The sequence below is a fragment of the Eleginops maclovinus genome, chromosome 1 (assembly GCF_036324505.1).
Source record: "Eleginops maclovinus isolate JMC-PN-2008 ecotype Puerto Natales chromosome 1, JC_Emac_rtc_rv5, whole genome shotgun sequence".
Classification (NCBI taxonomy): Eukaryota; Metazoa; Chordata; class Actinopteri; order Perciformes; family Eleginopidae; genus Eleginops; species Eleginops maclovinus.
Genome location: NC_086349.1, coordinates 25,878,421 through 25,892,814, shown reverse-complemented (window position 1 = coordinate 25,892,814; position 14,394 = coordinate 25,878,421). Strand labels below are relative to the sequence as shown.

Genomic DNA, 14,394 nt, shown 5'->3' with positions numbered 1-14,394 from the left:
AAGGTGAACGCTGCTGTGGCTCACACATGCTCGAGAGAGAGAAATCTGTCAAAGGATAAATCTGGTGATGTTCTGTTTCTTTTCTTAAGCCAACAAATCCCATGAAGACACACCTTTCTGATTCAATTAACAGGTGTTGTTTTCATCTGAGCGCCCCCGTCAAGTCCCCCGTCAATCCCACCTCCACTGTCCTGCTGATCTATACATTTAAAGAGCAGGTTCATTTTGTCTCTCCTGGGACATTTCTCCGTGCTTAATGTTCAGAAAGCTCTTTATGTTTCTCAGACTGCCTGTGCTGCAGCTCCTCTTTTCACCCTCTGTCTGAAACCAGAGCCCAGTCTGCTCTGATTGGTTAGCTGTGGCCGGCTCTGTTGTGATTGGTCAACCTGCTTAGAGATGTCCCGCCCCTTAGCCTATCACGTACAATGTGTTGGAGCACTAGCCAATAGGAGCGTGAGGGTTACCTAGTGATGTCACCACGTTCAGGAAGTAAACAAAAGAGTCCAATGGAGGCGTTTCAGGCAGGGGGAGATACATTTCATATGGATTTTAGCCTTTGCAGACCATTTACATACACCAAAACCTGTATAACACACTGCAGGAAAGGGCAGTGCAAGAGCAATTTGGTTAATTGTTTCTTATTTTTGTTTTTACAATTCAAATCCATAAAAATGAGATTATTAATTTAAAGGCAGGATTTGGCGTTGGGTTTTGAGAGTAAGTATTGAATGAAGGTTGGAAGGAGTGTTTGCATGTTCAGAGGATTTGTTGGAATCAAGAAAGCCACAGAATGTCTCCAGCTTTATCCCGAAGACCTTAAAATGTACAATTTCTAAAAGAAAACCTTGAGGTGAGAGGAGGGCGCGCGGGGGGGGCACACACATCTGGACAACATGTGCAGCTGCAGATAATGAGCTGTACAGGAGGAGTCCACAGGAAGAGCAGCTGATCTCCCCCCCCCCCGCTGTCGGGTATTGATCGAGACTCACAGTGAGACATCGGTACCTGCTGTCCCTACATGAGGCTCCACAAGCAAAGATAAAAGGGATGCAACACAGAGAGAAAGAGTAGGGGGGGGAATCATTTCATGGATGTCATATCAAGTCTCTAGTATGTTAGATTATACGCCGGTGTTGGAATAGAGATTTGTATTTGTGCAGCGTGAAGAAAACAAAAGCAACTCAACATTTGAAGCTGCATTTTGGAATCTTTAAAAAAAAGAAATTGGGGGAAATAACATTTTGTGTTTTCTTGAATAAGCATAAAATAAAACCAATTATTAAAATAAAAATGCATATTGTAATTACAGGTAAAAAAAAATGCAATAAAAACGCCAAAATTAACAACGAAAAATATAATTAAAATGATGGAATAGTGTGCATGCTTGCAAACACTAAGAAAAAGGAAAGTGCAGAGGGGATAAAACGGAACAAAAAGTAAAAGATATCTGAAAAAACAAATACTTCCAGTCCCCGGGCGTGACTAAATGGTGCAGGAATGAGTCCTAAAACCTGGCAATGAGTCTGCTTGAAATCACTTCCTGTTCCCTCGTCTCTACATTAACAATTTTATGAAAGTGTTTGTGGTTAGAAGTCTAAATAAGGTCTGTGGTTAACGCAAGCTGAAGAGATTTTAATGTCAGTAAATAACCCAGTGGTGAATAAAAATGTAGACGATTAAACGTCATCCCGCCCAACGTTAGCCATCTTTAGCTTAGCGGTGGTGACGTGAAGTCATGTGACCGTGCTGTAGTTCCTTTATAGCCCAACGTTAGCCACCTTTAGCTTAACGGTGGTGACGTGAATTCATGTGACCGTGCTGTAGTTCCTTTATAGCCCAACGTTAGCCACCTTTAGCTTAACGGTGGTGACGTGAATTCATGTGACCGTGCTGTAGTTCCTTTATAGCCCAACGTTAGCCGCCTTTAGCTTAGCAGTGGTGACGTGAAGTCATGTGACCGTGCTGTAGTTCCTTTATAGTCCAACGTTAGCCACCTTTAGCTTAGCGGTGGTGACATGAATTCATGTGACCGTGCTGTAGTTCCTTTATAGCCCAACGTTAGCCACCTTAGCTTAGCGGTGGAGACGTGAAGTCATGTGGCCGTGCTGTAGTTCCTTTATAGCCCAACATTAGCCACCTTTAGCTTAGCGGTGGTGACGTGAAGTCATGTGACCGTGCTGTAGTTCCTTTATAGCCTAACATTAGCTTTTTACTTCAGAAATCATAGAGTGGTGTTAATATGTGGAGATATCCTGCTGAACAAATCGTGTAAAGATCATACATGTTTGTTTGCCACAGTGATTATTTTCTAAAATAATCCAATGGAAAAATGCCATTGACTTTTTGAGGAGGGAACCAGAGAGATGCTGCCTTCAGGGCCCACTCTTTAGGGACAGCTTGTAAGGGTCAGGTTGAGGATTTCAGGGTATAACGTGGAGCGCAGGGAGTCAAAAGAACACTAATATAGATCCAGTCCCCAGCAGGTTAGAAAAACAGACTACCCAGCATGCTACCTGAACACTGCATGCTGGTTCACTGTTCTGTTCTGTTGGGCCTGCTGCAGGATAAAGTCACAGTGCAGACGTGGAGTCTTACGTCTGTCCTTATTGCTTCAGTCGCTCCGTCCCCCGTCATCAGAGGATGAGGCGGTATAATATCCAGGATCCGAACGTGGCCCAGTGGCTCGTCCAGCTCAGCTCCGACCACTTCTGGATGGTATGATGGGTGATATCGTCCTGTAGGGGGCAGCACATGCTATGTGAGCTCAATGGGACATCACAACAGTCAAAAACATTGACTAACTTATATTTTTCATTTAACATTTTTGGAGAAAAAAAGATTTGTTATTCATTTCCTCTTATTTACATTAACGCCCATATTTGGGAATACATCTCTATACAATACATATCAACGAAAAATGTGCAGAGCTTCTATCTTTAATTTGACATATTTTCATAGTTTTTTATGACACTTTTTTATTGCATTACTTTTATATTCTATATTTATTGTATATTTTTTGAAACTATATTTTTAAATATTTGTTGCTTTATTTTCCTTTTTATTTGTTCAACATTTTTTCTATTTTTTAACAAATATTTGATATTTGCAATTCTTGCTTTTCTGGGTTCCTGTAGTTTAAGGCAGTTTTTAAATTTAATTAAGATTTTTTTTGTTGTGCCACTCTGAACAAAATCTATGAATGAATATGAACGACTCAGTTACTCATGGTTCTGTTTATTGCCACATAAAGTGTTAGCAATGTCAGGACTATTAAAAGATGGATTCAGGCCTTTCTTCTGAAATAAACACCCTTTAAGATCCCCAAAAACCCTGGTTTCAACTTTAAATCCTCTAACTGTATTTATGTCAAAGCAATAAATCAGAGCACACTATAAATACTGCAGCTGAGTTCACATCCACATATAGCACTTCAGATATCCATATGTCACATAGTGTGCTGTACAGTGAGTACAGTGTACAGTCTCACACACACACACACCACACACACACACACACACACACACACACATACACACCTCCTCCTCGTCCATGTAGTCGACGCTGGAGTTGAACACGGAGCCCAGGTACGTGAGGTGGAGTATCGCCAGAGCACTGAACACGATGTTGATGAGAAACACCCAGAGACCCTGCAGAGGGAGGGACGCCATGTTAGGAAAAAGGAATATTTCATTCTATTTTATTTCAGACTTTGTTGGACATTTCACTTTTTTTTTATAATTGCACATTCTTACTTGAACTTCTGATGTCATAGAAATATCTTTGCTCAATTTGTACCCTTTATTTTATTTCTAAAGTGGAGCAACTGTCACAAAACCCAATTTCCAGCGAGATAAATAAATTACTTTGATTGATTTTGGAACAATACCTGTCATTTGAAACCACCATCATTTCCAGGGGTTTTTAAAGCACCATCTGTAATATGTTTCCGTCACTGCAGGCGACCTGTTCCTGGCATGAATCATAATTACCCCCCCTCCCCGCTGCTCCTGATGTGTGAAACCAATATAACAGGAGGGGTTTTTGCTGGGCTCTCTGCCAGTAAACTCCTGAAATATATCAACTGAAAGTGAAGCAGAGCACATGAACTGCTGCAGTTGTTTTTTCCCTCACAAAAACTTAATTTACACAGTAGTTTTGAAACAGTTTGGATAAAAGTCTTAAAAAATAGCCTGTTTTTCATGTTTTCTGATATACACTGCTCCCTGGGGATGTTGAATTACACATCTTATTATAGGATAGATCAAAGGTAAGGTTATAGGGGTCATATTTTTGGATATATGCAGAGTAAAAATAGACTTTTCAAATGGAAACTGGGCCGGCAGATACTCTAGGCAAACCCCCTTTGAGCTCCTCCTGCTCTGAGAGGAGCTGCCAGAGCAGCAACGCTTTGAACAGATAAAATAGTTGGAAGAAAAACAGGAAATGAACATTTGAATTGTATTTTCTAATATTTTTGCTTTTGTTTTGTGGTATTTAACACGCATTTTTTGTAATTTAAAACATATATATTGTAATTTTCCTATACTTTATATTTAAGTTTTCAAATGAATATACTTGCTTTTATCTTATTTAAATTCCCACTTTCCTACGGTAAAATAGTAAGAAGAAAACCAGGAAATGTACATATTGTTATTGTATTTTATAATATATATTTATTACTTTATAATATATACAGCCTGTGTATTAGTTCAGATATATTGTGGATTTTTTAAATCATTATTATTTCCTGATTTTTATAATTGCATTTATTTTATTTTTTTATTTCCACTTTTCTACGGTAAAATAGTTTTTATTTATATGTATTTTTCTAATTACTTTTTGATAGCTTACATTTTAAATCATATTATAATTTGCATTTCTTTAGTAATAAAAAAAGATATATTGTAATTTTCCTATTTTTTTATATGTAAGTTTTCTGATATATAAATCTATTAAATACTATAACTTAAATAAATGAATGCTATTTCTTTAATATAGCCCTCTGAAGAGCCCTCTGCCAGTCCTAAAGCCTGATAATAAAACCCCCTGCTCTGAAGGGATGAAAGGAAGATGCACACTACCTTTTTGTTCCGGTGAGTGCAGTTTGGCGGACATTTCTTTGACAGAACACAAGCATTAAAGATGGCTGCGAGCCTTTTCCGCAACACTGAAACACAAAACAAGAGCGGAGCATTAAAGAGGAGCCGCAGGAAGAGCTTCGTCCATGAGAGGGAAATAAAGAAACAGAAACAGTTCATTAAGCGTTACTGCAGAGCCAAGCACCCACTTTAAAACGGTGGTGATGTGGGAAAGATAGAAGCGTTACCGTGCTCGATGTACGTGATGAACCCTAGAGAGAGGAGCACGGCGCCCAGATGGAAACTCAGACCCTGCAAGATATGAGAGGTGAAATCTAAACAATGCACAGAAACAGACACACATTAAACCGTACCAGTTACTATTGATTATGTTTGGAAACCAGTAATGTGGTTTAAAGAGGCCCTATTATGTTTCTGGGGGTTTATATGTACGTATGTAAATGGTCTGCAAAGGCTCAAACCCCTGTGTTCCTCCATTGGACTCCTTTGTTTACTTCCGGAACTTAGTGACATCACTATGGAACTCTCACGCTTCTGTTGCCTAGCGCTCCTCCAACACATTGTACGTGATAGGCTAAGGGGCGGGACATCTCTAAGGGGCTAAACAATCACAACAGAGCCGGCTTTAAAAATGCTAAATGATTGTAATAAGTAAAACATAAGATGCCTCCAGCACTTTTGGTCAGTATAAAGGACTCTGGTTTGTTACTATTTCAAACGTTAACAATTATTATTGTTTATTTATCATTTTTTATCCATATATGTATAAGTAGCCTCACTGCATTTTAAAATTATTATTATTTAAAATACAAAGACAATCGAGACACGTTAGAATTTACGATAGGGCGGTGGTGGCAAAGTCCATAGGGGCTTGGCCTGGGAACTGGAAGGTCACCAGTTCAAGTCCCCGAAAGACCAAGTGCCACCGTGGTGTCCCTGAGCAAGACACTGGTTACCTACACTGCTCCCCGGGCGCCGTACATAATGGCAGCCCACTGCTCCTAACACTAGGATGGGTCAAATGCAGGGACCGCATTTCGTTGTCCTAGTACTTGTACTCTGTGCAATGACAATAAAGTTGAATCTTAATCTTAATTTCTTTAGCCCATTTAATATTTTCTAGTGGTAGGTTAGTCTACTATAGAGTAGTGTTACTTATTCTGCATGTTTCGTATTATTAATGTATTTTTACTGTATTACTTTCTTCTTTTCATGTGTAATACCTTGTAAACATGCTCCTGTAAGAAAACAATTTCCCAATGAGGTATATTTAATCCAATATTACATCTCTAAACTTCACTGAATCTCACTGTCAGTCGTCCACACACAGTACTCACATGCAGCAGGGCGCTGGCTGTGTACGTCACCATGATGGCGGAGAACGTCCCGAATTTCAGAGCGCTCTTAAAAACATCTGTGAGACGAGAGCGTCGGCAGAGAGTCGGTTTTTAAATGAGCCGTTAGACAAACACTGAACAGCTGCTGCCATAAAGCAACCAGAGCTGAGACTCACAGGTGTGCAGGAAGCGAGACATGGGCCGGTTCCAGGACGTCACCACCTCCACCATGGAGCGCGGGAACTCGATGCTGAGTGGCTTGGAGACACTCAAGTCCCTGCAACGCACAAAGGTAAAGGTGCTTATTTATCACGTCAATGAAGGGAAACACACTTTGTCTTTATTCTGCACGTGCATTTCTGACCATTTGAGGTTTTCCTTCTCCTCGGTGAAGCCCGCTCCGGCCAGAGTGGCGGTCGTCTCGCTCAGATAACCGACGAAGTAATTACTGAAGTGGAACGACATGGTGTTCTCGTACGCCAGCAGCCACCTGAGGAAGAAACAGAGAGATGTTAGAGGACAATTTCAGGTTAAATTGAATTTGAAATGTATTATAATTCAACATACTTTGCCGGTGTTCCTCTGAGAAGCAACAGAACAAAGAGTAGAAGTTAATGTTAGTGATGCATTCAATTCATATCATATTCAACTTGCACCAGAAACTGCTCTCAGGTCAGAGTTAGTTGAAAGAGATCATCAGTATATGAATGCACTTCCAAATGTAATCATGCTTGTTTTTGTTGTTGCATTTCCTGCTCAGTTAAAGGTTCGATGTGTTCAATCAAAAAGGCTGGATATAAGTGTGTGTGTGTTTCTTTTTAATCCAACAAATACTCCTGTCTCTGTAGCAAAACGTCCTTTAATATCTATTGATGTAAATGACATTCAAGAATGTACTCAGATGTTTTCTGGCAGCTTTAAGTATCACCACTTTTTTAAACATGCCGAAGGTTGGTGGGTCGCCTGGTGCAGATGTGGCTGCACAGAGGGGGGGTCGTGATGCGGATACATGCAGGTAAAGGTGTTTGACGGAAGTTAAAAGCATGCATTACAGAATAGGGAACATGCATGCCAGCAAAGCCGAGTCTGGACTCTCCTTTTTACCTGATCTTCCTCCTCTTTCTGCTGTAAACAAAGCAGGTCATACAAGACATTTATTATAGGGACAGCACACCTCAAAATCAAACATATAATCCACATCGTGTTGGTGTGAGCAGCAGAGTGTTGGAGACATGTCTGCCTGCTCTCCAATATAACGGAGTTAGATCGTGGTTCCTGACCTGGAGATGATCCACAGAGCTTGTGGACAGTTTCACGAGGGAACTATTTCCTCTATCGCGCATCGATACACAAAATAAAGCGCGCATTAACTCTAGAGATTCACTCCTTTGTAGGTGTTGTTGGGTAGAAAGGAAATAGCTCCTACCTGAATCTGCTCATAAGGAGCTCTGTGGATCATCTTGAGTATCTGTGTCGAGGTTTCTGTAAAAACGTTGCCGGTATTTTTCTCGTGAAGGCAATTACCTCTCACTCTGCAACGCTCTTCAACCAAACACTGAATGCATTACAGGTAAGAGACACGATGTGTGTTTCTGTCTATTAAAGTTTTAATCAGATCCCAGAGAGGTATCAGGTATTTCCACGAGTGTATCTCTGAGTTCCTCTCACCCTCGCAGCAGCTTGTCTCCATAGAGCGGGATGAAGTACGGGAAGAGGTATGGAGCCACGCAGTTAGAGATGACCAGGCAGACCTGACTCTTCACCCAGCTCACACACACCTTAGACAGCCAGGAGAAGCTCTGAGGAGAAGGAAGAGAGAGAGAGAGAGAGAGAGAGAGAGAGAGAGAGAGATCAGAGAGTCGATGTTTTAAATAATCATCACCCTCACTTTTACAGTCTTCATTAGGGCCGAAGTTTCTCTACAGGTGTTTAAATGTGGGGTTTTTGTTCAGGTATTTTTTTAAATGCAGTTCATGGTGCTTTTGTAAGAGAGGTGTGTGCCTCTGTTACTGTGCAGCAAGTGTGAGTTCCAAAAAAGAATGTATGGCAATGAAAATGGGTTTTTTTTTCAAGACTAAACGGCAACAAATATGGATTGAAGAAGAATATTTGGTAAGATTAAAACATGCATGCTGTCTTTTTTATTCACTACATGTTGAGCTTTTTACTTTATAACTAGGAATTATTCATTATTTAAGAAATCAACACTGGAAAATAATACTGATAATAGTTTAATACTTGTAATATCAGTGTAGCTGAATAAATATTATAAAACAGCAGAAATATTGGCTTTAAACACAAAAGATAGACAGAAATGTTGATGATCATTTCAAAGTTATTCAATCTACTTGGAACATCCGATACTAATAATACAGATACTTAAACAAAAAAATAAATAATAATAATGCTAATTTAGAAAAGGAAAAAACATTTAAATATAAAAAATAATAATGTGAAAGTAATAATAATAATAATAATAATAATAATAATAATAATAATAATAATAATAAATAAATAAAAATAATAATAAAGTAATAATAATAATAAAAATAATTTAGAAAAATAATGATTTAAAAATAATATATAATAATAATACAAATAATAATGATTTAGGAAAAACAATTATAATAATAAAATTATAATAATAAAATTATAATAATAAAATTATAATAATAATAATTTTGAAAAAATAAAACAATGATAATAATAACAATAATGTCTGTAACCCACTCACCAGCCTCCGCCCCTCCAGAGCCTCTCTGTAGCTGTTGAAGCTGATCCAGGGGCCGAAGATGACCGTTCCCACAAAGTAAATGTACCCCATGAACTCGAGGGGCGACGGGACGCTGGCGACGACTCCTCTGTCCAGATCGAAGGCCAGAGAGATCGCCTTCATCGCCACCACCATCTGAGAGCCTGGGAGCAGCAAGAGGAGGAGTCAAGGGTTCGTTCATCATGCACAATAACTACAGCGTTGATGACAAATGATGAGCGGTGCAGTCATTTCTCCCCCCCGAGTAACCTTGAGATCTTAAAGAATAAAAAGACGGAGAAGTGTTGATGAATCAAAGAAACTGAAGGCCGCACACAACTACAAACAAGGTCTCATTTATCCAGTCTGATGTTTACTACTTCACTCAAACAGGACTTTAAAAGCATTACTAAATAATAAATAATCAACCTGCAGAGTAGCACAGGCGTAACACTGTTTCAAAGGAAGTGATATGAATAGTATTTATCTTTTCAAAAGGCATGTTTGGGAGCAGGTGAGCATCCAACTGTCAAAATGAATAGATTTTCTGTTCTCAATTTTCTTCAATTCAACATAGATGTTCTCCATGTTTAGAGTCTTTGTTCACTATGAATGCATGCAAGAAAAGAAAGGTGCATTTCCTCAAGAATTCAAGGTAACAAGGGCTGAGTAAAAGGTATAACAGTTGCATTAAGCCGGAGACATCCCTGTCCTACCTCTCATCTTGTGCCAGTTGGTGGTGTCCATCATGTGCAGCTCTCTGATGAAAACACAGAAAAACAGCTTCAGTTTTAAAGTGTTTCTCTCCACAGATTCATCTTCCCTGCAACACTGGTCTTAAATCTTAGACGTGATGTGACGCAGCTCTCACCCCAGCAGCAGGTAGATGAGCACGGTGATGGAGAGGAAGGTGCCTCTCATGGTGGAGTGTCTGCAGAGGAAGAGGAAGAGGTAGCAGAGCAGGCTGAGCAGCACCACCCAGATCATGTGCAGCTCGAAGAACAGGTAGAGGGTGTAGAAACCTCCGGCTACGGTGCCCAGGTGCTTCAGGAAGGACGGGAGGCCTGAGGTTCAGAGGGAAAGAAAGCGCAGCTTCACTCAATAAACAAATGTCCGGGTTTTTATTCAGTCCGTCAGAAGTCACTTTGATTACGGGGTGTTTGTGTGCATGTAACATTTTATGTTTACACGTAGGCTCGCAATCTCAGTTCGTACAACAAACTCTTTCCTTACTTCAAAAAAACTAAAGGTGCCACCTTGGACCAGCCAGCCTTGGTCACATGTTCTGAGCCTGTCCCGCCCTTGAGTCATTCTGGAAGGATGTCTTTGACTCTCTTTCGGACCTCACATCTGCCAACATTTGTCCCTCCCCATTAGTTGCCATATTTGGTGTCTTACCTGTTGACCTTTTACTACCTTCCTACTTTTGTGTTCTTGTGGCCTTTCTCACACTCCTAGCAAGACGGGTCATATTGTTACATAGAAAGAATTCCAACCCACCATCCCACACTCAGTGGATAAGGGATGCTCTCCATTTTATGTCACTGGAAAAAGTTCAATACACTGCGTGGGTCTCTTAATACATTCTCTAAAGTCTGGGAGCCTTTCTTAAATCATGTCAGGTCTCTCCGACTGGATACTGCCACCATTGACTAACCATGCCAGTGCGCCAGTGATGCACACCTACACGCCGACCTACCCGCACCACCTAATCTGTAGCCCGCATTAGTAGCTTGCAGCAGCTTTGCTTGAATTGTATTTCGTAGTTAGTGTAGCCATTAACTTTGCTTTGCTTTTTCTGTTGGGATTGGGAGTGAGGGGGTGGTCCTTTGTATCCTCACCTGGTTTGACTGTGAACATTGTTACCCTCTTAATATCCTTGCTTGTGAGGACTACTGTACACTGTATTGAAATTTCCACAAATAAATCATACAAAAAAACAAAAGAAAATAACTAAAGGAAACTGTCTCTTTAAGCTGCTAGGGAAACACATCCCTGGAGAAGATGTCCTGCAACCTCGTAGATTCCTTTTAAAAATCTCTTCTTTTAAACATGTTTTTGCATTAACTGGAATATAAAGCACTTGCATCTATTCTTTGCAGGCACGTGCACAGATAGACCTCAAAGGGGGCCTGAATTAGAAAAGTGTCCTTAAATCAGTACCTTCCCTGTAACGGAGGTGACAAAGGCTTCATCTCCTGAATTTGCCCATGGTTGTAAAGAGTATTCAACACTCAATGTGCGATCCCAGGCCTGATTCAAGTTATTATTAGCTATACTGTGAGACTGAAGCACAGACTGAGTCTCACCCAGCATCCAGAGCAGGCGGCAGAGCAGACAGATGAGCAGCAGCTGCCACACCTGCTCCAGGCCCTGCTGAGCCGTGGGCAGCAGGCAGCCCTGGAACAGCTCCTGGAAAAACTTCTGCCGGCTGAACGCTCCCATCGCTGGACCTACGGAGCAGAGGGGAGAAGGAAGCCATGTTTCAGTGCAACACAGAGATGTATCACCAGGGTCAGCATATATTTAATGCATCAGCACAACATACTGTATGTATGCTGCTCTAGAGTAAGGCTGCAACCAAGCATTGTTTTCATTGTCACCCAATTGTTTGCTTAATAAACTGTCAGGAAAATAGTAGAAGGTCCAAGGTGACCACTTTAGTATTTACAAAACAAGCCGGAAATATCCAAATTTGTCTACAAGTATTGCATGGAAAATGTACTTTAATACGACCAATTCATCATCCAAATAGTTGCCAATCATTTTTCCAATTAAAGTTACCATAATTGATAAGTCAACTAATCAATAAAGCTAACTTACCATTAAATTGTGGTTATTAAATATCAAGAAAAATAGTAAAAGGTCCAAGAGTCTTGTTTTGTCAGTCAAAAAGCCAAACATATCCACTTTATTATAAAATAAAACATAGCAAAGCAGCAAATCTCAATATTACAGAGTCTGAAACCAGATTTTCTGCAATCTCTGCATAAAAAATGAATTTTTAACCATCAATTCCTCCACAAATCGTTGCAGCTCTTCCTTTTAGCACACATAAGCTATGACAGTCACTCACTGTCAACAGACACAGAACTTCAAATCCCAGCATGCACTGCACCTCACTACAAATCTGTGCAAATCCATGCAATGTCTGTCAAAGTTTTTGCTTGAATGCGTGAAATATCTCTGCTCTCTGATATTGCTCAACATATCAGAATGCATACATTGATTCTGCAGCAAATGCATCAAACTGGAAGGGTTTTAAAATATCTTAGATATGCACACTGTAGCCCAGAACCATGCTGAATTATTGAGCAGTGTTTTATTGTATTGAGGACTTATTTACAGTGCATTGAGGAGTAGTAGGCATGCTCTCTCCGCAATGCAGTCGGCCAAGGTGAAGAGATGCCTCACAGCTGCAACACAACCGCTGCAACATGCTTATTATATCCAGCCATCAGCAGACAGAAAAGCATCTTGTGTTCTTAACCTTGCTTCCCCTCGCCTGCAGGAGGGTTTACAGTCCAGCTATCAGCTATAAAGCGGGTCTCCCCTGCCCCCCACAGCAGATAATCGTGCCCCCCGCCTCCCGGGTATGTCAGTTCTTTCACCCGGTTTAAACTCACCTTTTTCGGCAGCAGCTGCAGCTTCCTCCCCGTGGTTCTACCCTCTCTCGTCCCGGTTCAGCTCGCCGTGTTTAAATCACTCGGTCCGGATGCTGCTTCTCTTCTGGAGGACTCCCATTGTCACAGCATCAGCACCACTGGACTGTCCGCTGGAGGAAACCCGGGCGGAGACGCGTCAACCAATCAGCTGCTTCGGTGCGAACTCGTCAGCCAATCACCGCTCGGGTTGGGTTTGAGTGACAGCAGAGCGGCCAATCAGAAGCCTCGTTTGCTATGTTCGGTGCTTTTTGACCAATGGGATGTGTACAGCGTGCAGATGGAGTCAGAGGACCAGCATCTGGCTCAGAGATCTGCTACAAGAGGTTTCTGGAGGTGAACTGTGGGTATGACTAATAAAAAACATGCACTTAACCTGCTTTTCTTTTGGGAACTATTGCAGAAGAACTGAAAACAATTGTGTATATTGAACAATATGTACCCAGGATGAGCAAAACGTGTTCTGTAGCAATGTGACTGTGTATCATGCATAAGATAGGAATGTAATTGTATTCAAATATTTGCATTTCTGTGTTCAGTCAGTTAAATGCTAATTGTAGTCTAGTTTGTTTTTGTATCATGCAAAGTCTGCAGTTTAAATGTTGATACATCATTCAGATCAAGGTGCTCCAGGGGTAGATTTATCACAATCTGGCATCACAAATATTTTAAAAGCCTTGCAACTGATCCATTGAGAGACCATTAACAAAGCTTACTCAACATGCATAAACAACGGATAAAGTGGCCTCCTTTTTATTCAAAACCTGTTAGAAAATACAACACAAATAACAGCACAGATGGAGATACAGTATGTGCAATAGGACACTCACATAAGCTACATAAAGCTTGACACTAGAGCTCAGACACCATGCTTTTGAAATGAAAGACCAGAAATAGTCATTTTAGAATGCACAAACATAAGCATTTGTTTTTCAGCAGAGTTTTACTTATGCACCGTGCTGTGGTAGAAGTAAAAGCACTCTGTGGGAACTGCAAGCAGGCAGAACCTCCGCCAAATGAAGGCACCTTATTGTTATTGTACTGTTCTTCTGCAGTGGGAGTGTGCGGCAGCTGGCAGGGAGCTGACCGCTGTAATGCTTTATGACACATGGATAAAGAGGTCAGACCAAGACGAGGAGAAAGACAGTTTTGGGTCGACTTAACAATCTCTCCGGCGCCTGCATCTGGAGGAATCTGAAGAGACTCTGAACCACAGGAACATCCAGCCCTGAAATGCTTTTTCAGCGAGGAGAGCAGTCGGACGGACACGGTGTTGTTTGGATGTTGTTGTTTGGTTTTAATGTCAGTGTTACAAGGCAAGCAATGCTATGACGGGGGTCACAGCATGCGGCAAAGAGAAATTGAAACATAAACAAAGACCAGATAATCAGAGGTGAAAAGTTGGTGTCAGCATCTGATTTGAAGGCTCTACCGTTCAGTCGATGAGTGGTGCATGTCCAGTGACATGAACACAGCTGAAGATGCTCTCCCTCAAACACCACCCTGCTTTGTGCCACTTTCAGATTTCACTCCACACAAGCATG

At 40.9% G+C, this 14,394-nt stretch overlaps 1 protein-coding gene across 2 annotated transcripts; it reads right to left on the bottom strand.

The window, feature by feature from the left end:
* Positions 1 to 2,099: 2,099 nt before the first annotated feature.
* LOC134867296 (protein-serine O-palmitoleoyltransferase porcupine-like) lies at positions 2,100 to 13,010 on the bottom strand. Of its 2 annotated transcripts, XM_063887755.1 has the most exons (15): positions 12,815 to 13,010; positions 11,498 to 11,641; positions 10,060 to 10,252; positions 9,905 to 9,948; positions 9,171 to 9,352; positions 8,105 to 8,235; positions 7,541 to 7,561; positions 7,004 to 7,018; positions 6,801 to 6,926; positions 6,613 to 6,713; positions 6,437 to 6,513; positions 5,327 to 5,390; positions 5,082 to 5,167; positions 3,537 to 3,647; positions 2,100 to 2,735 (listed from the first exon to the last, which is right to left on the bottom strand). In XM_063887755.1, exons 2-15 carry the CDS (start codon positions 11,631 to 11,633, stop codon positions 2,634 to 2,636), a joined length of 1,389 nt encoding a protein of 462 aa, XP_063743825.1. In that variant the 5' UTR covers positions 11,634 to 11,641; positions 12,815 to 13,010; the 3' UTR covers positions 2,100 to 2,633. The 2 variants fall into 2 exon arrangements, with proteins under 2 accessions (XP_063743825.1, XP_063743833.1); XM_063887763.1 differs by lacking the exon at positions 7,541 to 7,561.
* Positions 13,011 to 14,394: the final 1,384 nt, after the last annotated feature.